General features: G+C 47.6%; 8 protein-coding genes across 8 annotated transcripts; 7 read left to right on the plus strand and 1 right to left on the minus strand.

The window, feature by feature from the left end:
* Nucleotides 1-894: 894 nt before the first annotated feature.
* Nucleotides 895-1,931, plus strand: F5891DRAFT_1181981 (uncharacterized protein; the record flags this gene model as incomplete). The annotated part of the gene is made up of 4 exons (XM_041366098.1): nucleotides 895-1,166; nucleotides 1,217-1,325; nucleotides 1,384-1,871; nucleotides 1,922-1,931. The coding sequence occupies 4 exons, from the start codon at nucleotides 895-897 to the stop codon at nucleotides 1,929-1,931; spliced, it is 879 nt and encodes a 292-aa protein (XP_041232147.1).
* Nucleotides 1,932-2,677: 746 nt separating this feature from the next.
* On the plus strand, nucleotides 2,678-3,151 carry F5891DRAFT_941245 (uncharacterized protein; the record flags this gene model as incomplete). Its single annotated transcript, XM_041374331.1, has 1 exon — nucleotides 2,678-3,151. The coding sequence occupies one exon, from the start codon at nucleotides 2,678-2,680 to the stop codon at nucleotides 3,149-3,151; it is 474 nt and encodes a 157-aa protein (XP_041232148.1).
* Nucleotides 3,152-9,395: 6,244 nt separating this feature from the next.
* On the plus strand, nucleotides 9,396-13,710 carry F5891DRAFT_1181985 (uncharacterized protein; the record flags this gene model as incomplete). Its single annotated transcript, XM_041366099.1, has 15 exons — nucleotides 9,396-9,515; nucleotides 9,576-9,777; nucleotides 9,833-9,939; nucleotides 9,996-10,027; nucleotides 10,152-10,207; nucleotides 10,261-10,290; nucleotides 10,350-10,425; nucleotides 10,470-10,539; nucleotides 11,402-11,486; nucleotides 11,553-12,574; nucleotides 12,627-12,859; nucleotides 12,908-13,145; nucleotides 13,199-13,371; nucleotides 13,424-13,529; nucleotides 13,582-13,710. 15 exons carry the CDS (start codon nucleotides 9,396-9,398, stop codon nucleotides 13,708-13,710), a joined length of 2,679 nt encoding a protein of 892 aa, XP_041232149.1.
* Nucleotides 13,711-17,009: 3,299 nt separating this feature from the next.
* On the plus strand, nucleotides 17,010-18,535 carry F5891DRAFT_1137634 (NADP-dependent oxidoreductase domain-containing protein; the record flags this gene model as incomplete). The annotated part of the gene is made up of 6 exons (XM_041364836.1): nucleotides 17,010-17,239; nucleotides 17,305-17,386; nucleotides 17,440-17,664; nucleotides 17,722-17,872; nucleotides 17,931-18,304; nucleotides 18,360-18,535. 6 exons carry the CDS (start codon nucleotides 17,010-17,012, stop codon nucleotides 18,450-18,452), a joined length of 1,155 nt encoding a protein of 384 aa, XP_041232150.1. The 3' UTR covers nucleotides 18,453-18,535.
* Nucleotides 18,536-18,712: 177 nt separating this feature from the next.
* On the plus strand, nucleotides 18,713-19,620 carry F5891DRAFT_1002886 (uncharacterized protein). Its single transcript, XM_041360271.1, has 4 exons — nucleotides 18,713-18,978; nucleotides 19,033-19,174; nucleotides 19,233-19,322; nucleotides 19,382-19,620. Exons 1-4 carry the CDS (start codon nucleotides 18,846-18,848, stop codon nucleotides 19,434-19,436), a joined length of 420 nt encoding a protein of 139 aa, XP_041232151.1. The 5' UTR covers nucleotides 18,713-18,845; the 3' UTR covers nucleotides 19,437-19,620.
* A 493-nt stretch (nucleotides 19,621-20,113) lies between these two features.
* On the plus strand, nucleotides 20,114-21,846 carry F5891DRAFT_1137638 (uncharacterized protein). Its single transcript, XM_041364837.1, has 3 exons — nucleotides 20,114-20,588; nucleotides 20,642-21,494; nucleotides 21,550-21,846. Exons 1-2 carry the CDS (start codon nucleotides 20,233-20,235, stop codon nucleotides 21,438-21,440), a joined length of 1,155 nt encoding a protein of 384 aa, XP_041232152.1. The 5' UTR covers nucleotides 20,114-20,232; the 3' UTR covers nucleotides 21,441-21,494; nucleotides 21,550-21,846.
* Nucleotides 21,847-22,423: 577 nt separating this feature from the next.
* F5891DRAFT_1101137 (Metallo-dependent hydrolase) lies at nucleotides 22,424-25,333 on the minus strand. The gene is made up of 10 exons (XM_041363579.1): nucleotides 25,005-25,333; nucleotides 24,791-24,937; nucleotides 24,690-24,731; nucleotides 24,461-24,640; nucleotides 24,181-24,292; nucleotides 23,768-24,113; nucleotides 23,339-23,702; nucleotides 22,880-23,285; nucleotides 22,634-22,827; nucleotides 22,424-22,575 (listed from the first exon to the last, which is right to left on the minus strand). The coding sequence occupies exons 1-9, from the start codon at nucleotides 25,194-25,196 to the stop codon at nucleotides 22,649-22,651; spliced, it is 1,968 nt and encodes a 655-aa protein (XP_041232153.1). The 5' UTR covers nucleotides 25,197-25,333; the 3' UTR covers nucleotides 22,424-22,575; nucleotides 22,634-22,648.
* On the plus strand, nucleotides 25,283-26,382 carry F5891DRAFT_472559 (Emopamil-binding protein). Its single transcript, XM_041371944.1, has 6 exons — nucleotides 25,283-25,543; nucleotides 25,593-25,695; nucleotides 25,756-25,939; nucleotides 25,989-26,073; nucleotides 26,135-26,148; nucleotides 26,201-26,382. Exons 1-6 carry the CDS (start codon nucleotides 25,394-25,396, stop codon nucleotides 26,298-26,300), a joined length of 636 nt encoding a protein of 211 aa, XP_041232154.1. The 5' UTR covers nucleotides 25,283-25,393; the 3' UTR covers nucleotides 26,301-26,382.
* The last annotated feature ends 116 nt before the right edge of the window (nucleotides 26,383-26,498 follow it).

Raw genomic sequence — 26,498 nt, forward strand, 5'->3', positions numbered from 1 at the left:
CCATTTCCTTTATTAGCATAGTGTTCCACCTTTATTTTTATCATGGACTCTCACCCATATATATCCTTACATACCTACTCGGTAGCGCTTCGGCTCCGCATGACCGCGCTTAGGTGCGCTATATAAGCGCCAGCAGTACATACTATTACTTACTTTTCGACTTACTTTTTCACCCATCTTTACTTACCTACTTAATACCTAGAAAGTCGCAGTAGAAACCTATTCATTAGCACATCACATCTCTTCTCTTATCTTGTATCATATCATCACTTAAGTTTAGTCTCTCTTATTTCGCGCCTTTCCCGTGCTTTGCGCTAATACGCGCGCGCGTTCCCACGCCTTCGTACCTTGCGTGCACCTGCGCTTTCTTGCGCTTCGCGTTTCCGCACATACCTCTAGATCTTTGCTGTACTCACTTCCCCTTTAGGGTCAAACGCACTTGTCTCCTCAAGTAACGCAGACTAGGCAACGTGCGACCTTTCAACATTTATAGATACTGTCAGGAGCATCATTTGTTCCTAGCAGTATTGTTGTTTCTACAGCGTGATCCCTGGCCAAATCTAACATTACCTACTAGTATACAACGTTGAACATGTTAACTGGAAATCGGTGGCTGATATTACTATGAAAGCAATTTGATTTCCGCGGCATCTGAAACACAAAGATATGGTACAGTGATACCGTACTGGGAAGTTTTGTTGATACCCAATATGTCACTAACATTTTCTCTGTGTGAACTTATGATCCAGGCAGTGGTGCTGACATAGTTAGGTTGGGCTGCCAGCTTACGGTCGTTGAAACTCCGACTCTCACACACCAATGACACCAGTTGATATCTTCTGAGTCCGGAAGTCAAGCTAGAGGCCCCTCCGAGACCATGACAAGCACACTAACATGTCCTCCTCCCCTGTTATTTCTGCACCTCCTCCAGTTGGAGTCTCTAGTCCCGTTCATTTCGAGAAAGTGTTGGGGGTGCCTGCTGATATTTTCGCCAAGCGATCTATCCAGGATCATGATGACACTCCTCATGTCACCAAGTGCCCTTACTATGACAATGATCATAGTCGGATAATGGGCCCCATAAACCCCAATCAATCATCATTTGAAGAATCTTGTAGTGGTGGCCAACGCTGTGCCACCCAATCACTTCCAAAGGGCCTCCCCCCGTAACACGCCATATGTCGTCTTATGCAAAGCGCACTAGCCTCAAATTCAGGCCCTATCAACTAGGAGGGCATGTCCCTACTGCTCTGGAACACCGTTTCATGACGAAGAATCTTCTGAAGCGCAACGAGGTTGATCTTAGCCTGGTAGATGTTCATCAGGTATTCAAGCATTATCTACTAGTCACAGGTCATGTCACATTGACAAGCATTGTACCAGGGCAAAGAGATCTTCAAAGAAAGCATGAAGGCTATGCCTGATGACACTGTCTATACAGCTGTCATCGCAAAGCAAGCTGACGTCGAAAGCAAGCGTTTACGGGCTCTCGCCGCAGCTTGGGAGCTCGAATCAGCCGAGAAACATGCAGTACTTCTTCAAGCCATTTTCAAGAATTATGCTAAACAATATGCTGAAAGCATGATAGAGGCTTCCTATTTCGAAAGGGTCTTAGTCAAACGTTCCTTGCAGCAGCTTGAAGATGACGCAGACTTCACTGTGACTATGTACAGTCATGATTTCGCTGCCTATCAAGTTGCAGACTTGCAACTTGATTATCTGGAGGAGATATGTGCTGAGCAGAAGTTGCCTCTGGAGGACGATGACTCGGAAGATGCTGAAGATCGCTTGAAAGTGTGCATGGACAGCATACTTGCAGAGTCGAAGATGGAAAATACCAGTACCGTGACCTCGGGCCATCTGAGTCGAAGGTAGGGTGATTTGTCATATCTTTTACAAATACTGATTGCGTTGCACACAGCGCACTTTAATAATATCAATATCAACAATGATCAATTTGTAGTGCTACTGTCACTAGTATTCCGACATGATACGTATAACGCGACTTTCCCCAGCTGGTACTATGAAGGAGATTTGGACTACTACTAGTAGTTAACGTTAACTACTAAGCACCGTTACCGTGGTATTGACCAGGATGTCAAGTACCAGTGTTTCTTGAGCATGTACTACAGGCAGAACCGTGACTGTATGAACGATGATGTACTAGTAGTTCAAGTCAGTGAACCTCGGATGAGTACTCTGAGTCTTCGATATTGTCACTATAATGTTTATGTTAGGTGACTGCAGCCGCATGACCTTGCTCCGCACAAAATAACCCACGTGTTTCAAACTGTTACTGTCAATCTACCAAAGTCTGCAGAGAGTCTCCCATACTTCAGCGCCCACTGCTAAAAGTACAGGTCGTCGTCAACATCAGCCACATCGTCGACAACTCCCTGGGTAGCTTTCAGACCTCAAGCCTGAGATAACTTCAATTCACAGCCTGCACCAGATGCTCTTCTCTTCATATGATGATTGCCTTTGCTTATCGTGCTTTCCACTTTACTTTTCATTCTCCTCATCTTTCTAGTATTTTTTATATCATTCATTCGAAGACGACGCAGTATCGTCTTGTGAGACAGTGATGGACCTACCGACATGAGTCGAGAGGAGCTTATAGACAGGGAAGGAGGCTTTGAAGGCGTGGAGTCTCGCTGGCTCGAGAGTGTTTCTGAAAATGTTCGACGTTATCACATTATCTCAATTCCTTTCTATCCAGGAGAAGGGTGTCTCAGCATGGTCCTTTGAGCCAGACTACGAAACTATTAATTCACCTTTGGTTCATGCTCACATGGAAATCGCTTTCCTTCCCGATCCTGCATCCGCCTCGCGCGTGCAGTCAAATTTACCCCTACCCAAATTGAACGAGGTCTACTATTGGGAAATCAAGATGTTTGATCTTCCCGAAACTACTACAGTTGCCATTGGACTGGCCACCAAACCCTACCAACCTTTCCGACTTCCAGGTTTAAACCCTTTCTCCGTGGCTTACCACTCCAACGGTGGCAAGTGTTACAATTATCCCTTCACTGCATCACCATTCGGTCCTCTACTCAAAGGGGATGTTCCTGGCGTTGGTTATTGTCCTCGCCCAAAAACCTCTGAACTCTACAGTGAATTCTACTCATCCTCCCGTACTAGTCGTAAGTGAACCGCATATTAATGGATGGTTGCCCCTCAGCTTAGTTCCTCTTTCTTAGGTAGGCACTGGGCCAGCAGGTCTGGTAGTAGCGTTAACGCTCCTCCAGAACGGTATAGAAACAACAATACAGAGAGAAACAAAAGATGCTCCTAACTGTATCTAAAAATGTTGAAGGTCGTGCGTTGCCTAGTCTGCTATGCTTGAGATGACAAGCGTGTTCGACCCTAAAGGGGTGTTACGCACTCAAATAGATCTGTTATGCGGAGCCCTAAGAGGGGCGTCGTCTGCTAACGTTCATGACGTAACCGGAAGGGTCCAGTGTAGCGACTGAGACTGGCGACATCGAGTCGGCAGATATCAGAGACGCGTGTGTCACGTGACTTCTAAGACGGATGTCTTCAAAGTCACTGACGTTCTCAAAGTAAGGACAGTCTTGTCCGAACGATGAGGTAGTCGATCGAGGTAGACTTAGGCGCGATGAGCACCTAAGAAAAGATACTAGAGACTGAAGCTGAGGGGGCTTCAGAGGGAAGTATGTTCGAGGGAAGATTGAGTAGATTCAAGTTAGGGAATCTAGTACAGAGTGACCGACTACTTATACTAAGTGGAAAGGGTTAAGGGCAAGGCTACCGTACTGTAGGTAAGGGCAAAGGGGAAACGGAAAGGGTATAGGTACGCTGGTAGCAGAGCCTGATTAGTGATGTGAGGTCGAATGCGGAATGAGACCGAGAAATGTTGGAACGAGCCAACGGTAAATGATACAATGCGCAGCACGCATGAGTCAGAGGAAAGATAAGACAAGATAAGGAAAGCCACATTGGTGGCACGAGTCAAAACGAGTCATAGCCCGAAGGCACGTGCGCATGTTGGTGCGATAGGAGGGGAATGAGGGACGGGAACGGTCCCGAGGATCCGGTCAACGGATAGTCGGTAGAGAAGTACGAGCCAGAGGCATACGAGGGCGAGGACGAAGGGGAAAAATGATAGGGGGGCCATGTAGCCGATGTTACTTGTAACAAGGGGAAGCAAGTGGAGCGAAGATCTAGTGGTATGCACTGAAGCGAAGCGCGAGAAAGCGCAGGTGCGCGCAAGGTACGAAGGCGCAGGAACGCGCGCGCGTATTAGCGCGAAGCACGGGAAAGCGTGCGCGCGCGTGCGGAAATGGTAGAGAGACTAAGCTTAAGTGATAATATAATGCAATATAAGAGAAGAGAGATGCAAAGTGTAGACAAATAGATTTCTACTATACTCTGCTAAGTAGTAAGTGACTGGTAGGAAAAGTAAGTTAAGGTGAAAAGTAAGTCAGTAATAGTATGTACTGCTGGCGCTTATATAGCGCGCCTAAGCGCGGTCATGCGGAGCCGAAGCGCTACCGAGTAGGTATGTAAGGATATATATGGGTGAGAGTCCATGATAAAAATAAAGGTGGAACACTATGCTAATAAAGGAAATGGAAATATACGCACTAGGGAGCTTGGTGGACAGTGGATGGATGCATCTGGATGGCTGGCGCTATAGGGCGTGCAAGCGTGGGAATGCGTGCGCGCATATACATCGCGAAGTGTGGGAATGGTGCGCGCATGGCGCGCGTTGCGCGGGAAAGCTGCGCCTCATATAGGAATTGCTGTGGACAGTACACAGAGTGGTGCTGCGAGTTGGTGCTGTATACTCCCTTAGTGGAAACTGCCATATCACGCCATGAGAGGCATGATTCTCTACATCTCCCAGGGACTTTAAATTCTGAGTGTCCCCACTCAGCGCGCGTGTGGTGAGGATCTTGCGTGATAGTATGCAAGTGCGATGCATGTATGATGCTTGGGTTGTTGGGCGATGAATGTGCGAGTGCTGGAATTATTGTGCGATGTGCGATGCACGGGAAGGCGCAGGTGCACTTAAGGTGCGAAGGCGTGGGAAGTTGCGCACATGGCGCGCGTGAGGTGCGAGAATGTGCGCGCGCATATTCACTGAAGGCGCAGGAATGAAGCATAGCATGGTGGATTGCAAGGGTGACTCTGGTGTGAATAGTGCGCCATGGGTGTGGGGTGATGATGCAAGGGTGATATGGATGTGGCACACGAAGCATGAGCGAGACGCGCATGTACAGCGTGAAGTGCGTGAAAGCGCGCGCGCACAAGGCGCGAGAAAGCGTGTGTGTGTCGTGTGTGTTGTATTGTGCGTATGATGCGAAGTGGTGCAGTCCAAGAGCGATCCAATCCAAGTCCAAACCAAGTCCTGCTAGGCGCGCTAAATATTAGGTGGTAAGGTTTGAACAGTGTGAGTAAAACTATATGTGAAAATGCGAAGGAAAAAATGGTAAACTTTGCGGATGTCCTATCCGACTTGTCTTCTTCGTGCGGCTGTCGACATCTACACCTTCCTATGAGCGAGGCGTGGGAAGCGCGCACGCGCGCGCATGAGGCGCATGGGCGCAGGAATATTGCGCGCCTATGTGCGTGTTCTAAGGTAAAAAGGGCATGGTGCCGCGTCATGCGTGCGAAGAGAAAATATACTATTGAGCTAGGCGGGCACAATCTAAGGTTGTTTTGTTGTTTTTCTTCTATGTTCTTCTAGGTGCTTCCTATATGCATATATATCAGTGTGTTATTAGTCCTTTGGACGGTGTTATAATGAGAAAAAATGAGAATGAAAGAGCGCTGGACGAAACCCAGGGTAAAACGAATGATATCCTATGAACAGCGATGGTATATCTTTCTCTTTGGTGCGCCGCTGAAGCGCGTGATCCTCCTCCTTGAGCACGTGCGAGTGCGTGTGACTAGCGCGCTTCGCGTCTCTTGCGAGCTAACACGTTACCCAAGGTAGGGTTGGAATGTGCAAGGCTGGCGCACTTGGGGGGGCTTGTGACTGGCAGAATGAATTCCTGCACAACGCGCTGCAGGTTGAAGGCGCGCCAATGGGAGGCGCTGCAAGGGGTGTAGAGGCGCCCTACAAGCTGATAGGATGCGCGCGATGTGCGCGCCTTGGTGTGATGTCGCGCGAATTTGATTATATTGGCCGAACACGCGAGGAACGGCCATTTCTCTGCAAATGGATTAGCGAGAGACATGTATAGCGTGAACTTAGGCGCAAATGTTGCATGAATGGGCTGTAAGGGTGGTATATCAAGGCGCAGTAGGCGCATAGGTGAAGGAGAATAGTGCGCATCAAGGCGTGCAGGAATGAAATTGACATGGTAAGCAAAGCGCGAAGAATGCGAATAAATGTGGAAATTGCGAAGTTAAAGATGATGATAGGGGGGTTAGGCGCGTATGTATGTGTAAGGCGCGCGCCTAAGTCGCGCCTGGATGACTGATTGTAATATACCTTGTGTTGAATGAAAGAAATGCAATTTAAAAGGGGAGAAGTGATAGAAACGCGATAGTGCGAAGACTCTGCTTGAATAATGAATGCGCAAGGCGCGGGAATGTGCGTGCGTATTGCACGATGCGCGTAATCATGGCGCGTGAACAAGGGGTGGTGCGAAGATGAACCTAAAGTGTTTGGAAGCGTCATATAGCTCCTTAAGAGCTTTAAACATGAAAGAGACAGAAAACGCGAAATGAGACGAGGGTAAATATACAATACCTCTAGGCGCGCGCATTGTGCGTCCTCAGGTGAAATATGGTGCGCCTGAGTCGCGCCAGGGTCGCCTGAGACATGTTCTGCTTGGTGGTTGGGCAGCGTGATGCACGGATGCTTTACCGGCATGCGATAGTCACTGGAAGCAAAAAGTGCGATGTGCGCGTGATCGTGAGTGACATCTGGAATTTCCAGAGACAAACTCTGGTTGATGCAAGGTGCGACTTGAGCCTCTGATGCGATAGGAGGCTCCTCTATAGGCGCGCTAAGGCGCAATTGATGTTTAGGGTCATCCCTGACCTCTGATGATGCAAGCGGCAATAGTGATGGTGCGTTTGGCAAGACTTCTTCCTTAAGTGATGCGATAGGCGCGTGTGTTTCAAGTGATGGCGCATTGGTGTGCAATAGATGTTTAGAGTCATCCCTGACTTCTGGTGATTTGATAGCGGTAGGCGCGTGCGATTTGATAGTGATAGGCGCGTGCGATTCGAGCGATGGCGCATTAGTGTGCAATAGATGTTTAGAGTCATCCCTGACTTCTGATAATGCAAATGATGATGATGATGATGCGGATTGTGAAGGAGATGGTGCTGATGAGGATGATGGTGAAGAGGCGCCTGCAGTGCGCTTCTGGTTGCGCTTTGCAAGCGTGCGCTCGAGTTCATGATCTAAAGTGATGCATTCAGGTATAGCTTTGCATGCTGGCGCAGTTGATGGTTGAGGTGCGCGTGATGAGCGCGAAGGCGCGGGAAAGGCGCAAGAATAGGAACTGGTGGCCTTGTGTCAAGTACAACTTCTGAGGATGCGTGATAGAAGAGTTCAGCTGTCGCATTAGCACTAATGGTCGTATCCTGCGTTGCGCAACTTGCTTGATAGCAATCTTTGTACTTAGCCACTGGTGCACTAACTGGCATGCTTGGCGCTACCATGGGTGCGCTAACTGGCGCGGGAAAAGCGCGCCCAGATAGTAGGAACTGTGCAGCTGCAAAGACGTCCATGAATGGGTATGGGTCGTATGGATGGTGGTCTGGGAACTTGATCATAAGGCACAAGTGAATTTGCGCCTGAGCGTCGCTAGGGATTCCTTCCATGAATAGGTGGCCGCATTCAGCCTTTCAAATGCGGTCTTCATCCATAAGTGGCTGCATAATCTTCTTGAATGCGCGCAGGTAACTGCTTAGTTCTGTGCAAGAGGGCATTGGTTTGTTAGCGTATTCGCGCGCAATGGCGCGCAAGTCTGCGAGTGCGTAGCGCCTTTTACTGTCCCATCCAGGATACATTACCTTCACTTCTGCCATGAATGCATCATAATCATCTACTGCCGCTTCAGGCATGCCTCCCCATAGTTCTCGATCATCGTGCTCAAGGTAGCGAATAATACCTTTGATGCGGTTGAGTCCTTGGAGTCCTGCATCATCAGCGAGCTGCTCATAGGTGTCAATAAACTCGGCAAGGTTGTCTGTAGTGCCATCGAACTTGGGCGCGTTTGCTGTGCCGCGGATGGGCATTCTATAAGGCATTGCAGCGTGAAAAAGCGCAGGCGCGCGTGAGGCGTATCACAGGTGCGCGTGTGAGGCACAGAGGCGTGGGAAAGCGCGCGCACAAGGTGCGAAAATGTGTAACTAAAAATTGGTTAGCTTTTGAATATGCAAAGAGATTGACCTTTATGTGTCAAATAGCGTGAAGTGCGAAGATGCACAAAAGTAGATCTTGCTGACTGCTCCCCTCGCGGTGGGCTCCAGTTGTAGAAACAACAATACTGCTAGGAACAATGAGATGCTCCTAACTGTATCTAAAAATGACGTAGGTCGAGTGTTGCCTAGTCTGCTATGCTTGAGGTGGCAAGCGCGTTCGACCCTTAAGGGGAAGCAAGTGCAGCAAAGATCTAGAGGTACGCGCCGAAGCGAAGCGCGAGAAAGCGCAGGTGCGCGCAAGGTACGAAGGCGCGGGAACGCGCGCGCGTGCAGAAATGGTAGAGAGACTAAGCTTAAGTGATAATATAATGCAATATAAGAGAAGAGTGCGAGATGTAAAGGAATAGAGTTCTATTGCGACTTTCTAGGTAGTAAGTACTAGGTAAAGTGAGAGGTGAAAGTTCAGTAAAGTAATAGTATGTACTGCTGGCGCTTATATAGCGCGCCTAAGCGCAGTCATGCGGAGCCGAAGCGCTACCGAGTAGGTATGTAAAAATATATATATGTGAGAGTCCATGATAAAAATAAAGATGGAATAATATGCAATGAGAGAAATAGAAATATACGCACTAGAGAACATGGTGGACAGTGGATGGATGCATCTGGATGGCTGGCGCTAAAGGGCGCGCAAGCGCGGGAAAGCGCACGCGCGTATACATCGCGAAGCGCGGGAAGTTATGCGCGCATGGCGCGCGTTGCGCGGGAAAGCTGCGCCTCATATAGGAATTGCTGTGGACAGTACACAGAGTGGTGCTGCGAGTTGGTGCTGTATACTCCCTAGTGGAAACTGCCATATCACGCCATGAGAGGCATGATTCTCTACAACGGTATACCAGTTCGTATCATTGACAAAGACCCTAACCCTCGAATCGGACAGCGTGGTCCTGGAATCTGGGTGTGTCATGCCAATACTTCTCTAATTTCCTATAGTCTCATTTAATACATAATCCAGCCACGCTCCTTCAAACTCTTCAACTTCCTGAATGTCCCAGAAGTCAACTAAACCCGTCCTCACAATCCGTTCCTACAAGCACGGGACAATGGAATTTGCGACAGAATCTTTGGTGACCTGGCATGTGGAACCTACCCCTACGATACCATTCGTGCGTACTATACAGAACCATCTCTCGAGCAGTCATGCTGATGATTTGCTCCTATTGTAGCACGTTCCAAAGCTGATAGGTCAGCAACTCCTAGATGTGATTCTGCGACGTCACCTAGAGAAATTTTCGTGCTCTGTCGAGATGGGCACAGAACTGCATTCGTTCGAGCAGTCTGGTGAAGGTGTCATGACTGTTCTAGCAAAGAACGGCATATTGGAGACTTTCGATACCAAGTGGATGGTCGGCGCTGATGGTGCTAAAGGTGAGTTGCAATCAAATTCGAATGCTGGAGGATAAGTCTGAGTTATGGTTTGCAGGCGTTGTGCGCATACAGCTTGGGCTTACATTCTTGGGCGAGACTAGAGATGATATCCGAATGGTCATGGGAGATATTCATTTACATGGTGTTGGTCTTGACAGAGCGGTGCATCCAACTTCTACTTGCTCCATGAAGGAGTGCTCCTGATATGGTCTTGAAAGTATTGGCACCGGTTTGGGACCATTAAGCGAGGGTATGTTCGGTTTCTGCTCTTGCCAGCGAGGCTTGTGTGTTGACGATGTACAGCGTCACATTACGTTCAACAGATGAAATTGGCGAAGATGGCTGGCAATTTGTCATCGCTGATAATGATCTAGACCTCTCGTGTTCAACTCCCTCACAGACGAGATTGGTGTACCTGCTGTGCTTTGGAGTACGTCGTTAATTGATCAATGTGTGCTAGCAACTCAATTTTTTTTCCTGCAGTTTTCTTCGGCTATTCAATTCTTGGTACCGGTACTGTACTGAAAACCATAGTTTCATTCTGCGACAGTGACTGACAAGTTCATTTGCAGCTCGTGCTTCCCTTTTACCTGAGGTCGCTGGTCAGGACCCAGATGTGATCCTCGAAGAGGAGCTGACAGAGCAGCAGTAAGTGCAATGCGATTGATTATTCCTCTTGGACAGCCATTCAGCGCACTCCTACTGGGGCAGTATGGCGAAGAATACATGAGGATAGCATCTGATGATGATATCATTGCACAAGTCCGACGTATGATGGACACGTCAGGACCCTTCAGATATTGTAGCTGTATCATTTTTGGAAGCTCTTATTAGTCTTCTTTCCTTCATTTGTTTACGGTGTCTGTCGCGAGCTCTTCCACATGGATGAATCGACGAAAATTTTAATGCGAGACACTGATTGTGACATGTCTCAGTGTTGTGGAGAACTGGCGCGGGCAATGCTCGACTTGGAAATATCCAAGTCAATGTCCGACTTCAAATCAAACTATAGTTTTTTTTTTCATTGGTGACAACTTAGTACCTGCCTATGGGTGTTTGACTCGGAGTCCGTCTTCATCATAGTTCCATCACTGGCACGGTCACGGTTGTGGTGGAATGCGTCTATCTCGATCGCCTTGGGTTCTGTTCATTATCTTTATTCTCTCAATGGTCACGGTGTCATGCGGTGCCTCACGTTGCTCTTGGGAGAAGGACACAGACTTTCGCGGACTTAGTAGACATCGTTCTACATGCAAAAATTACCAGAAGGCCAGCGTGTTAGCCTCGCAGAAAAGGAGGGACCGGGCAAATGAGTCAATCAAAGTATTGCAAAGGCTCACTACAGCTACTACTCCCATACGTCTCGAAGCCATGATCACTCCACTGAATCCGAGTCTGGGTTCAACCCTTGAGTCGGACTCAATTCTCATAACTTGAAATCGGCTGATTATTATGATAACCCGCAGCTACGACCAATCGTATTTACAATGACGAATCGCTCGAAACCTATAGCTAGATGCGGACCCAGGACATTCTGCACATCACCCCAAGTTGAGTCCGGTATCAACTCAAAGGCTAGTGACAGCACCCCTCATACCACTGTGTCTCAACTTCTGTATTCTAGGAATTGGATATTTTCGATGTTGCAATGTCAACGGAAGATGCTTGTGATATCACTGCGGTGCCTGAGCATGGCCAGAATGATCTAGGTGTGCATTCACGCAGAATCCTGGACCTATGACATACTAACGGTTGCTTCACTCGTGGATCATCAGCGGACTCTGGTCAACATCCTTCTCAACGCACGTCTAGGCCAGCCCCGAGAAATTTTGTCGATATTCTGCCTGCCGATGAAGATATCAACCTTTCAGATTCCCCTGGGGATTATCCGTCTCGTGTGACCGAAACTCACAATTCGCCGCCCCGCAGAATTCTACGAGTCTTATTGATGCTGCGTGATTCTCTTCAAACAGCATTCAACGTTATCGGACTTTGTCGACAATATCCTGGGCGCCCCTCATTCGAACCCGATAATTACGTCCCATCTACCTTGCTAGCTGATTCCTGTCCAATGACTATTGGCACAGATATTCAAGGGCCCGATTCATCTTCTAGAGTCTCTGTACCACCTCATCCTTTTTCCAATATGACAGTCTATCGTCTGATGACATGGATGAATTCCGGCAGTCATCAAAAATACGAGGCCGAAATCACGTGTCTTGTTAAAGATGTTATTCAAGCGAGAGACTTCAACCCCAAGGACCTGGATGGATTTTCGGTAAAGAGAAGTCTGCATGCATTGGATAATAATGGAAAAAAGGGGCCTGTTATTTTTCCAGATGACTGGTTAGAGAAGGACGTCGCGCTTGACATACCTTCCAAATCAAAAGACGACCAGGCCAGATCATTAAACATTTCGGGATTTCACTACTGGCCGCTTATATCAGTGATCCGTTCCGTGTTCGCTGACATTCAAGCCAGCATGTTCCATCTTTTCCCCTTCAAGCGTCTATGGAAGGATCCGCTGGACGGTCATCAAGAACGTGTATTTGATGAGCTATATACCTCCGACTCCTGGTTAGAAGCTCAGGAAGACCTGTATAAACAGCCGAAAGAACCTGGCTGCTCACTCGAACACGTTATCGCTGGACTGATGTTTTTTTCGGACGCAACTCATTTAGCCACCTTCGGAACGGCCAAGGCTTGGCCTCTTTATCTGTATTTCGGAAATTTAACTAAGTATGCACACTCGGCACCCAAATCTGGCGCATGCCATCTTGTGGGATTTTTACCTTCTGTAGGTCATCTGCCTTCCGTACTGTATATCTCTCTCACAGTAGATTTTTTAGCTTCCGGATAATATAAAGGATGTCTTCAGCAGCTTGCCACATATATCAAAAAGCAGCATGGCAGCCCTTCATGCGCATTGTCGGCGAGATCTATTCCATGCGTGTTGGAAACATCTGTTAGATGCGGAATTCCTTCATGCATACCGTCATGGAATCGTGCTCCGGTGTCCAGATGGAATATTTAGAAGGGTATTTCCGCGCATATTTACTTACTCGGCTGATTATCCGGAAAAGTACACATTTTCGTCTCGTTTTCGTTGAAGTACTGATCAATATCTTAGGGTTCTTATAGCGACAATCAAGGATATGGGTGCTTGCCCATGTCCGTGCTGTCTCATGCCGAAAGTCTCGTTCGATTTCCTTGGTTTGTGGAAAGACATGCAAGATCACGTCACTACCCTCAGGACCTACTGTTTGGAAAGGATAATTCAGGCCCGCGGATTCATCTATGGAGGAAATACTGTGAATGGGTCTAAGGTGCAGGCGACTGTTGGAGGAGGCTCGTGGGTGCCGACTGTAGTGAGTGCCTTGCAAATCATTCCCCTTATGATCAGTACCTACTTTGAAACTAGAACACATTTGTAGAAAGGCTTGCACCACTCGGATTCGACGCTTTCCGCATGCTTGTGGTCGATTTTATGCATGAATGCGAGTTAGGTACATGGAAGGCGCTGTTTACGCACCTCATCCGTCTACTTTACGCGCTCCCCGGCGGTGATCGCCTAGTTGCAAGTCTTGACTATAGGTTTGTCACACTATTCTCTTTACTGAATTGAAAATAATTGCCTTCAACACAGATTTTGCCACATCCCGTCGTATGGTAATGGTGTCATCAGGAAATTTTCGGATAACACCTCGGAAATGAAACGCCTCGCAGCACGGGACTTTGAGGACATTCTGCAGGTACGTATTGGTGGCTCAGTCGATGTTGTGTGTTAGTGACATTCTATCTCAGTGTGCAATGCCGGTCTTCGAGGGGCTTTTTCCAGCAGAGCACGATGCTATTGTACAATTACTTTTATACAGATTTGCTCAATGGCACGCTCTCGCCAAACTAAGGATGCATTCTGACGCGACTCTGTAAGTACTCAAGAGGACATTCCAGAGGCTGTCCCGTCAGTTGCATAAGTTCCGGGATTTCACATGTGCTGCTTTCTCTACCGTGGAGCTACCGAAAGAAAGGGCTGCGCGCAAATGCAAGGCTGCGCACGAAGGCTCAAGTTCCGACAACGCGGGTGCTGGAAGTGGCGGCAGAAAGGTCAAAAAATTTAATTTGAACACTTACAAATTTCACGCCATGGGGGATTATCTGTGATCGATCCGGCTCTTTGGAACGATCGACTCCTTTACATCACAAATTGTATGTGCATCTCCGAGTCTGACACAACGTCCCATCTCATTTTAATGTCTGTCCAGGGAGAGTTAGCGCATCGAGCACTGAAAGCATTCTATCCCTTGACCAATAAATTAGATACCCCAGCTGAACTCGCTAAGCACGAGCGCCATCGACGAATCCTTCAGCGAGTGGCAGAAGCAGAATGTAGTCCATGTGCTTTGGAACAGCAACCAGTCAACTTGCCTGCAGGGATCAACATGAAGGATCATCACTATATACCGACGCTAAGCCGCAACAATCCCATAGATATATTTCATTTTCTTCGAGATCATGACAATGATCCAGCTGTAGCAGTATGTGTTACTTTCCTCACTGTTCTCCTAACTCACGATATTATACAGGTGTTCATACCGAAACTCAAAGACCACGTACTATACCGACTTCGAAACTTAGACGTCACCTATTGTGACCATACCTTCTCCGACAATGAACGTAATTCAGTTATCATCTCAGACAATAGGCTATACTCCGTCCAAACGATGCAGGTATGTCACACAGATCTCAAGTTTTGCTAGCATTGTAATACTTTAATTGATAGGTTCATTACATGACTTATGATCTTCGGCGAGAGTATGATACCGTCAATATTCGGACACACCCCGATGTTATGGTTTTATCTGGGGAAACAAGGCCCCGACATCCATACTGGTATGCCCGCGTTCTGGGCATCTACCACATGGATGTGTGGCTCAATAGCGAAGGTCCGATCAAAAGGCGTCAAATTGAGCTTCTTTATGTCAGATGGTTGGCGCCATTGACCAACCACCCGTCAGGGATGAGCTGTGCTCGACTTCCGAAGATCGCTTTCGTCGAAGAGTCTGACCGCGACACATTTGGGTTTCTTGACCCCAGTCAAGTCATCCGAAGTGCCCATTTGATTCCAGCTTTTTCTTCTAATCGCGGAACTACATCCCTTCGCTATGGAAAGTCCTTCGGACGTCAATTTGGTGAATTGGAAGACTGGGAGGGATACTATGTTGGCATGTAAGTGTAATAATTCATCTCGTTGTCCTTACTCAACTGTTGATGACCACTCAGATTCGTCGACCGAGACATGTTCATGTGATACACGCACTATGGAATTGGACATCCTACCGTCCTACGGGAGATCACAAGAGACTGTGCCGAAGTGGAGCTCGCAGATACCCTGGAATCAGAGGAGGATAATGATGATGACGACTTGGAGAGTGAAATTCAACCCGAGGGCAATGATGGAGGGGAGGAAGAAGGCTATGACAGCGAAGAAGAAGACGAAGACATGGATGCACAGGAGAATGACGGAGAGATGGAAGACAGTGAAGACGAGAACGAGAACGGGAATGAGTATGAGTATGAGTATGAGGAAGACCGTGACGGCCTATCTTTCTGACTCATTCAGCCTGTAGCTCAGCCTTACTAGCAGTACTTGAATGTCTAAGTCTATTGACCGACATTGCCCATATCGAGTCGCAACTTCGAGTCGAATGTATATCGTGGCCTGAGTGTAACTAACCAATCATCATATTGTCTCAAGTGCATCATGATGCCGCTGACTCGCTAGATCAACACTTGATAATGGAGGAAAATAACAATCAACACTGCCGGGAGTACAATACATACTGCGATGGTGACAGGTCGCAATTTTGTTAGGAATTGTAGTGCTATTCTAGATTAGTTGACAAACGCAAAAGGCTCTTCCTATGGGAAGATGTTAAATAGTAGTTTGATCCAATGTATAGACGGCGGAAAAGGAGAGTCACAAAACAGGTTGAGAGGTGTGCGCTGTCATCCCTTGTTAATCTTCACGGCCACAAGTCAGGACATTGTTACAAAATCTAGTGCTATTCTAGATTAGTTGACAAGTGCCAAAGGTACTTCCCACGAGAATGTCGTGGATGAAGTTGTAGTGTAAAGCGGAAGTAAGGCAAAATGACAATGGCCAAAATATTTGGCGTAAGTAGGCTTATCACCCTGGTCAGCTGCAATGGAGGAACATCATAACCTTGTTGTGCACTGCTCATCTTACTCTAGATCTCCGGGCTATATAGCGGCAAATCAGATTTCTTATGGTATACATGAAAATATTTAGCAGCGGCAGAGTTCTACCCCTCTACAATTCGCACGGGTACAATACCAAGGACTCATTGGTTTACTGATGGATGTACCGATGAGACAATACTCTCATCCAGTGGTGTCCAGTGTGTAGACTTTTGGTGCGAGCGGGACAAGAGAGCAACGACTAGATAGGACAAATGATCTCAGTCTTGGGGACAAGCACTCTGGTATATTAGATATGTACCTAGATAGGACAAATGCTATTGGTACTTGTGAGCTTGGTAAACGGTACGAAAACGTTAAGTAACTTACATCTCAGTCTTGGGGACAAGCACTGAGATGTTTCTGCAAACGACGCGCTATTTTATCATGCGGGAGAATCGGAAGAACGAGGAAAGAAAAACTAAATGACTTTAAGACATTGTACTCGGCCGATGTCACAAACGTCCGCATGACGGATGCGCTCGTACCTTTCACTCCGGCGTGTCCGACGACTCTACTCTCGACACAGTGTTCTTTGGTTGATGCTTTAGTATAACTACGACATCTCTTCATCAATCACTCGGATCAGAAGCGTGACACGTTTGGTCTGACCTCTTTGTACCTTTTAAGTACTGCGACGCGTACTATCAGCCTGTATTACACATGTTCATGACAAACGCGTGAGTGGAGCATGACTCGATTCCGGTCCCGGGGATAACCGTGTGCGTCTTTATAATATTAACTCACTCTGAAATTTGAATCTCCAGCCTGCCGGTATATGTAGGCTGACTTCCTGTTTGTACGGTATAACTTACTCAGACAACTGACGCGTTTCTCTGGCATCATAGTGATCACACGATGGTGCTGACGAGGTGTCAAGGTGAACAACATGTATAAAATGCTGCCAACCTTCACACAAACTGCATTTCAACAACTCCAACCCACTCAACTCTATAATCATGTCTAAGGAAATGACCTCGTTCTGGGCACCCGTGCCAAAGCCATCATCTAGGCTAGCGCGATATCGCGTATTATCCCCTCATGCGGGTGTTCATGTCTCACCCTTACAGCTCGGTGCCATGAGCATCGGAGACAAGTGGGAGAAATTTGGGATGGGTAGTATGGACAAGACATCCTCATTCAAGCTCCTCGACGCCTTCTACGATGCTGGGGGAAACTTCATCGACACTGCTAATAACTAGTGGGTATCGTGTTGCAGTCATCTTGAATTCGTCGTCGTCGCTGACACACTTCACAACCTCTCAGTCAGGATCAAAGCTCTGAAGAGATCATCGGAGAGTGGGCAGAGGAGCGGGGAATCCGTGACCAGCTCGTGATAGCTACAAAAGTAACTTTGGGATTTTATGAATATAGTTCGATGCTGATGCATATTTATCGAAGTACACGACCAATTACCAGCGCGGCAACGACGCCATTCGGCAAAAGGCATCATATACCGGCAACAACGTCAAGTCAATGCACCTCAGCGTTGAGGCCAGTTTGAAGAAGCTGAGGACTTCATATATCGACATTCTGTACGTGCACTGGTGGGACTGGGATACTTCCGTCGAAGAGGTCATGAACGGTCTGCATGTGCTGGTGCAACAAGGGAAAGTGTTGTATCTCGTGAGTGTCCCTATTTCTATGCTGACACGAACATTTGTTAACGTGTATCGCTGGCAGGGCATCTCAGATTCTCCTGCTTGGGTCGTGTCCAAAGCGAACCAGTATGCTCGGGATCGTGGAAAATCACCGTTTGTGATCTACCAAGGTGCTTGGAACGTCATGCTTCGGGACTTTGAACGAGATATCATACCAATGGCCCGCTCCGAAGGTAGATCAACCTTGTTGCTCGCTATCTGGTACCTCCACTTACGGTCACTCCTGTATAGGTCTTGCGCTCGCCCCTTGGAATGTCCTTGCCGGTGGAAAAATCCGAACCGACGAGGAAGAGGAGCGCCGCCGACAGACAGGAGAGAAAGGTCGCATGCTCACGAGTCCCAGTTGGGAACGCAACGAGACGGAGAGGGCGATGAGCTCAGCATTGGAGAAGGTCGCAAAAGAAGTCGGTGCTGAACACATCACAGCTGTGGCCATTGCATATCTTATGCAGAAGACGCCCTATGTGTTTCCGATTATTGGTGGGCGAAAAGTGGAGCAGCTGGAGGCCAACGTGGAGTCTCTGGCTATTTCGCTAACACCCGAGCACGTGAAGTATTTGGAGAGCATTATTCCTTTCGATGCCGGCTTCCCCACCTCATTTATCGTGAGTCACATCAGCGCTCTATTGTGTCAGATTACTGAGACCTGGTTTCATTCAGGGTGATGGCACGCAATACAATTTTCTATTGAGCAATGCTGCATATTTCGAGAAGCAGCCGCAGGAGAAAGCCATAGTTCCAGATGTTGATTAGTGCTTGTAATGTGAATATGTACCACGCCCCAGTATTTTAAGCTGATATGAAAAGTCACAATGCGTCCGAGCATTATCCTGAGGTCCACGACTCGATGTACAGGCTGTACAGCACTTGAGCAAATTTTGAAATGGGATACCATATGATTGGGAATGCGATGTTTAACGCTTCTAGTCCGAATTGCAGTGTCAGAAGTTCAGAACATAGGAACAGAAAATATTAAAGCTCCGTTGTTTTCTTTTGTCGTTAAGTTATTGTGGTCGACGTCGGTTAACACCTTATGTAGCGTGACATCGGTCGCCGTCACGTTCATGAAAACATTCCTTTTTAGGATCACCTCGGGATAACTGTTTTCATTTCTTCAGCCGTCTCAGTGCTTCCTCGAACTCCGAGATGTTTAGGATTTCGTTGTCCAAGGTTCCATTGTCTCGCCCTGTTCTCCCTTCTATTCAAAATGCTCAGAGAAGAACTGTTACAACAGTGAGATGTGACGTTCCCCGCAGGGCCGACATTCCAAGTCCAAGAGGTCTAATTATCAAACGCCTGTTTTTACTCGTTATACTTACCAGCTTAGGGCCAGGCAAGATATCTACGCCGCAAGACTTTCTTAAAGCCATCGGTCGTTCTTCAGAGACCAAAATATCCATAGATAGCTGGGACGCGTTCTGGCGCACCTCAGGATGGGATATGAAGAATGCCGGGCTGAGCATCCAAGACCGGAGGTCCGTAACTCTTCGCCTATATTGTTCCTTACCAGTGCATCATCATACACAAACACAGGTATATTCTTTGGTGCATGGAAAAGTTTAGGCAGAATAAGCAGATAGAAGGGTTTGCCCACGAGGAGAGACCCAAGAAGAAAATACGGGGGTACGTACAGCTTTAATTTCAACAAGACCTGTCCTTTGTCTGATAATTATTGCTATTAGTCGAGGTCCTGCTGTTCAATTCGGAAAGCGCATTCGCTCGCGGAGAGATCGGTAGTTCCGTACCGTACTCCAGCGTAATTTCGCCCCAGATCTATTCTTCATTACACGCATATTCTGAATTATTTGACCACCTTTGTTCAAATCGCGTTCAAACTGCTGTCAGCGGCTACCGATGACCCTCTCGGGTAAAGTCTTAAGGCTAGAGCTGTCCTTTGTTGGTCCAAACAATTTCCCACGAGGCATACTGGAAGTTTCGCTTTCTCGACCCCACGTTGCAGTGCACGAGTTCAGAAGTCAAGCCCGAATAGGTTTTGACGTTTTCTGATCATTGTTCACTTGCTGTGCAGGATACAGGGGTCCCGCCTGCAAGTTAACTGTACTACATCCTATTGCAAGAGATATCGACGATCAAGTACACTTGCGATCTGCGTGAGTGTGCATAGTATCTATTCAACTTCCCGAGTAAGGGCTGTACCCTTTGTTTTACTCCCAACAACGATTGTGAGGAATCCACGTGGCAACCAGGGCGTACCACTTCGAACCGTCACATTCTCACCATGGTTGAATCATCTTATCTTGATCTAGCCGAGCATCAATTTTGAGGACCCTTTTGTTCTGTTCCGAGAACCAAGGGGTGGGCACTAGGGGCCTATATTCGGGCAATCCCTGGAGCGAGGCAGCCTCGATGTGACAAACATCGAGGGTTGAACGTCGGAGTTACTTGAAAGAACAAAACGAGGTTCGGTAAGCCGAAGCTGAGACATGAAAGAAAGAAATCTATATAACGCGTTCAAGTCAACATCCAGTGCAAATCTACGTACCCCAATCCTTGCACACAACTCTACTTTGCCATGACATCCACTATCATCTATCGTCGTCAGTCTATGGCGACTCTCTACGATAAACTTCGTGCTCAAGACGGGGAGGATCATATGGCTTGGCTTGCCGAAGTTACCGCCGAGTTCGACACTGAAGAAATTTTCGTTCCTTCTGTCCCAAGTCCACCTTCGGTTATCTCATCTGGTTCATCTTCAGCATCATCTTCAAATTCACCTCAAAACTCAACAACTTCCCTGGACTCTAATGATCAACCCGGAGGCGAATCCGACTCCGACTCTGATTCGGACTCGGGGATCGAACTCATTGATAATCCAGATGGGATTCTCTTTCAGTGTTATGACCCTATTCAATACAACCCTTCAGACTTGTATGTTTTGGGTCTATGTCATGACTAGCCATTCATCTTATGCTCGTTCATAGTCTGGACCACAATCTCCATCCAATCGCGGATCTTCCTTATATCCCTCCCGTCGAACTCAACTGCAACCCTCCACTCAACTTTGAGTGCGACGCAGAGTCCCAGAACGCGCTTACCATGGAACCCACTCCCCTATCTTCCTTTATTCCTCAACCCGCATTCTCTACAGTAGACAACTCCCTGCCATTTATGACGCGCTCTACTCGTTCCTTCCTCAAGCGTAACGATTTTGTTGCACCCCACGAGTTGGAGGAGGATGCTGACGGGCAGAGTGACGCTGACGAGACGGATGATGAATATATTCCATCATCTTCACGTAATTTGAAAAAGCGTCGTCGCTCCACGCGTCATTCCAGCGTGTCTTCCCATGTCCCCACCTATACCACGACCCAATACGTATCGCCTCCCGCAAAACGACATCGCCCTTCCCCCCTTCCACGAAACGCGCAAGCTATCCCTGGCAGTACTCCTAGCTTTGCAAACAAATCTAACCCTTGGGCGTGTCCTTATTGCAAGTGGGTTCAGCGCAATCATCGTACTCCCGACCTTAAACGACATGTCCGCACGCATACGCGTTTCGAGAGACCTGCACAGTGGGTTTGCTGTGGTATACCCACTGAGTCGGCTGCAATGTACAACATTCCGCACGACGCGACTCCCTACATTCACAACGGCAAACAGATGATTGGAGGATGCGGGAAGGAGTTCAGCAGGCGGGACGCGCTCAAGCGTCATCTGGGCAATGACCACATCTCTTGCGTGGGAGATATCGACGCGTTTGCTAACGTCTACGACGATTAATCACGAACTTATGAAACGATCGACTTTGTGGTGGCTGTCAAGATAATCTGACAGGTGAGCTTGATGCCCGTTTTTTGTTGTGGAACCGTTCGCTCATGAGTCCGCACAGCATTTTCTTCTATGTATTACCAAGTACCTTATCATACCCTGGCCACAGCGCTTGTCTCTCTCATATTTGGAACTCATGTGTCACCCTTCTACCCCAGCTACAGTTGCACCATCTTTTCTGTACATTGCTTGTTGCGTTTCCTTAAATTCGTCAGAATGCTAGTACTGTATTAGTACATACTGTGTATGTACTTCCCCATAGAACGACCGATCAATCACTCTCCTATCTGGTTGTCAGACTTTTGACGTCAGGTACTAGTTATTTTCTCTTTCAATCATGAGATGCTAGCGGCAAGGTACTGGCGAACGAGCTCGAGATGTTGCAAGGGACGCAGTGGGCTGAGTATTACATAGTTGACAAGATGGTATCAACCCCGTATCTGTCTCAAACGTGGTGGTCACTAGACGTCTGAGTTAATGGAAGGGTTTGCTTCATCTCGGTTCACCGCGTAACACAATACGATTAGCATCGCCGCGCCCTGTCACAAAATGGCCGAAGCCTTCAAAGCGCAGTGAGCTGGGAACCTGGATTACACAATCATTGGACGTGCGCCGTCGGCAGTTTAGTTCAATTCTTTTGACAGTCGTTCCTGTGGTCGAGATTAATTGCATTTTTCATAGTGACATACTCCCGCGGCGGTGCCGGCCCTGAAAACCCTAATTATTGTGCCCGCTTTATTCCTAAGAACCAGGGTCAGTAGATACATCCATGTCAGAGCATGAGTGTGGTGAAAAGACACGTTAAGAAAGGACGACCGACAATTTAGGTGACACATGGTCCACATACAGAAGATCATAGATTAGTCTTGATTCTCGAGTCACGTTGCACGTCTCCGTGGAACGCCAAACTACTCTTGTTTCAAGTAGTCAACACTCATGACGGTAGAGGGACTTGCATTTCAAAGAACGTTCACACAGGGAAGAGCCGTATTTCAGAACACTCAGTACTGGACGAACTGAATATTCACTCTGAGAGAAGGATCGACGTACATCATTTGCAACACATGGAAAACTGAATTTGTTGAATCTGAGTGGAAAAAAACGATGGCATCAGTTTACAACCAACAAGCTCAGGATGTCCATACCTGTATAGGGAGGAGCTACGCGCGCTCTGGACCATTTTTCACATCCAACCTCTGCCCCTGTATCCAAATGCCACGCCTATTCCGTTCGTCTCCAATGCACCACCACTTCTCCAGTACACCCAATGTGATACCTGACTGTGGCTCAAAGAAATCGAGCGCACCTACTCCCTTGTCGCTTTCTTTGTACAGTTCAACTGCAACATCATTCATTTAGGTATTATTTCTTGTAGTTGTTATTCAACTCACTGCATTGAGCGTCAAAAGGAGCATCAGCTTGGAAGACTCCGCATGAAAGACCGAGTGCAGTGGCCCCTCCCCTCGTAGCTAAATACAACGCATCTTTCCAATCGATTGCGAGAGACCGTCCATCACCGCTCAGTTTTCTTGTACCGTCTCTGATCCTGGAAATAGCCACAGCCTGCCGCATGCTGTTCATGATATCTATGCTATATCCACCGGCGATATCTGTGCCAAGACCGACGGGTACGCCAAGGTCCAACGCTTCACGGAGCGGGAATGGCTTTTCCGAAAAATACGAGTTCGAAAGAGGACAGTGTGCCACTGCGGAACAGCTGCCAGCCATACGTGACAGCATGTCTGTATCCAAGAATGTACAGTGGGCTTGGACAGTTTTCTCCGTGAGTAAATCGAACTAGGATTTGAACGTTATCAACTCGGTATTCATTCAACACGATGATCACTCACGTTATCAAAAACATCGATATCGTCTTTGTGGCGTTCGCTCAAAACCCACTGCACTACTTCGTGGGCCTCCGCCAAGTGACTTTGGATTCGAACTCCTTTGTCACAAGCGAGTTTTCCGAGCCCTCGTAAAAGCTCATCCGAGCACGTTGGTACAAACCGTGGTGTAATCACAGGTTCAACGAGACGTCTGTGCGGTTCATAAGATGAAACCAAGTCACGACAGCCGTCGATGAATTCCTCGGCAGAGTGTATTGAAGATAGAGCGGAAGACTCCACGTAGGACGGCCGGGACGAGATATCCATTGACAGCTTCCCTACGAGCGCTCGTATACCGATGGTTTGCATGGCTTCTGCAAGGATTAGACTGTGATTCTTTCCAGTTAGCACGTCCGTTTGCGATATGGTGTTCCTGTTGAGCTTTGCGCTTACTTCGCTGTGGTGTTGATTGTCCCAAACAACAGAACCGCGCCAGTTCCGGCGTCTCTTAGGCGCTCTGCGAGACGTACATAAACTGCCTTTGCCAACTCTGGTCGGTTGTCCAAGCTTTCTTCAGACTTGAACGCATACTCATCCAGCCACTGCATCAGAGGAAGATGGAGACCAGTTCCCTGGAACAGGAACTGGGGCGCATGGAGATGCAGATCGCAGAATGTCGGAAGTAAAAAGCTTCCTGATGGTATGGTTGTGATGGGTGTGTTGATTCTTGCTAGAAATTCCTTAGATGCTTCGGAGCCAGCAGGTCCTACATAACTTATGAAACCTTGGTGATCCACAACTAAGGCACGCGCAGATGGATTAGTAGTATGTCTCGACGATCGTACGATGGAAGATGAAATCCTCACGTAAAATATGATCTTCAAGAACTTCGAGTTGCCCCAATGTAGGGCAATGAACCAGAGTACCTTTGAAAGCAGTCGCAATCGTCATGGTAGTCAACAATGATGATGTTTGTGACTATTCTGATGTACTGTTCTGAAGATCATGATAAGCCCATCCCTTGCGGGAATTAGCCACGTGCCAGTGTATAATTAAATGCTACATGAAATGGTCCACGGAGAGTTCCGTTCACGTTTCAGAGCTCCCTGCTCTACAAGCGCTGTTCCGCAACCAATCTATCGTTACATCCTCTAGATGGTCATCGAAGTCTCCGAATTTCTCGTGAAGATTATGGTCGCGAACAAGGCTAATTGCGCGCATGGGTGAATCAGCTTTGTCTAGCAAAAAAATTGATCCTGTTGTGAATGCGGGACTTGGCGCTATGCATGGCCGCCAGAATGACGTAGAAGGCTGTGGTAGATATGGCTATTACGTGTTAGACAGTTACGAGTCCATGCTAATGGCTTAAACATACGAGTAAAGCTGGATCTCCTGTTCCCAACTTGTCGCCGTCAATCTTGAAACAGGAATTAAGTGAATAGTTTCCTAGTTGTAGTGGCGTATCCATCTACTCACAACAAATGCTACTGCATCGTTAAACTGGTCACGAATTTTCTGCGCAACCCGCTCGCCGACAGGCGCAAGAGCGGTGTCATCTAGCCTCTCGCTTGCTTGATAGTACCCCACTAGAGCCATCTCTTGTGCTTCAGCATATCCTTTTGCCTAGAAGCGTTACTGTCTGTCAGTATCATGACGAACGTTGCGTTGACATAGAATGACTGTGACGTACCAAATCAAGTCCGATTTCCATCATAGGACTGAGGCTTGTCCAGTGATGGAGCAGTGGGATGACATCCTCTATCACTACCACGTCTGAGGCTCGTCTACCAAGTAGAACACCGTTCACTGGTAGGTGAGGATGTTTCGCCGCGTGAAAGAAGATCTTAAGGTACGCGTTTTCAGAAAGAGAGTAGGACACCATCGTGACGGTCGTATATTGGGTGTCTTTTGAGAGTTCTACCGAGATTTATAATTAGCATGACGTGTCACTAGGCGCAATCAGAAACTTGAGCGACGATCGTGTCTGCTACTTACTAGCTGCTTCAATAAAAGTACAGTGGAAAGGAAACGTGGGAGAAGTCGACCGTTACGCTCCCTTACAAAATCACACTCTACACCATGACGTCCAATGGCCCGGAGATATTCACCGCAACCTCAGCGTATTCTCTAGCTGGGGTGGCTGCCATGGCCTTCGTTGCCACCACTGGCGCAAAGATTTTACTGCCGAAGAACGCGCGCTGGCAGGACTCGTTTACTTTCATCTGGCTGGTTCGTCAGTCTACTTGCACATCAGGCTTTATTTTGACAACATCGGCAGGCATTTGATGCATTGATTCACCTCTCTTTTGAGGGATCATTCCTATACCTATCGACCTTTGGCAGGACCGTAAACTCCAGCGTGGGGCCATTTGCTGAAATGTGTGAGTGATCTAAGCTTCATGCTGGTCCTCAATCCTTAAACTAGATAATTGCTTATATAGGGAAGGAGTATACCCGTGCAGATGCACGATGGGGTGTTTCTGATCCCACTGTCGTCTCCCTGGAGATTTTGACGGTCTTAGGTGCGGCACCTATGTGCTGCTACATTATAAGGCAAATCGTTAAGGACGACCCTGCGCGTCACTATTGGATCATCATCCTGAGCACCGCTGAGCTGTATGGCGGGTATGTATTTCGTTGCAAGTAACCTTGAAGTTAGTGACCCTCTTTCCAGATGGATGACGTTCTGTCCGGAATGGTTGACGGGAAGCCCAAGTTTGGATACTTCTAACCCGCTCTATCTCTGGGTTTATCTTTTCGTGAGCATTCCCCGTCTCGTACTATGACTATAAGTGTCTCACCTGATTTTGATCGCGACAGTTTATGAACATCATGTGAGTCTAAGCATAGGGTTTTATCATTGTCAATTCTGATGCTTCGTCTCAGCTGGGTAGTCATTCCAGTCTGGCTGATGTGGGATTCATACGGACACATTGCTGGCTCACTGCGCCGCGCTCAGACGGTTATGAAAACAAAGAAGAACTAAATCCCCAACGCTAACATACTTGGCTGGTATCTATGTTGCCCATACCTTATATTTATGACCTTTTGTGGTCCACGTCAGATTGCTTTGCTATTGATAAAGTCAAACGATCGTGAGGATTAGTCGTGCACTGAAATGATTTGCGAACCAAGCGCAATGCTAGTAACTAGGAGTCCACATAGCGTGTACTGAAGCAACCTA

Source organism: Suillus fuscotomentosus (genome assembly GCF_016647785.1).
Source record: "Suillus fuscotomentosus strain FC203 chromosome Unknown F5891scaffold_4, whole genome shotgun sequence".
NCBI lineage: Eukaryota > Fungi > Basidiomycota > Agaricomycetes > Boletales > Suillaceae > Suillus > Suillus fuscotomentosus.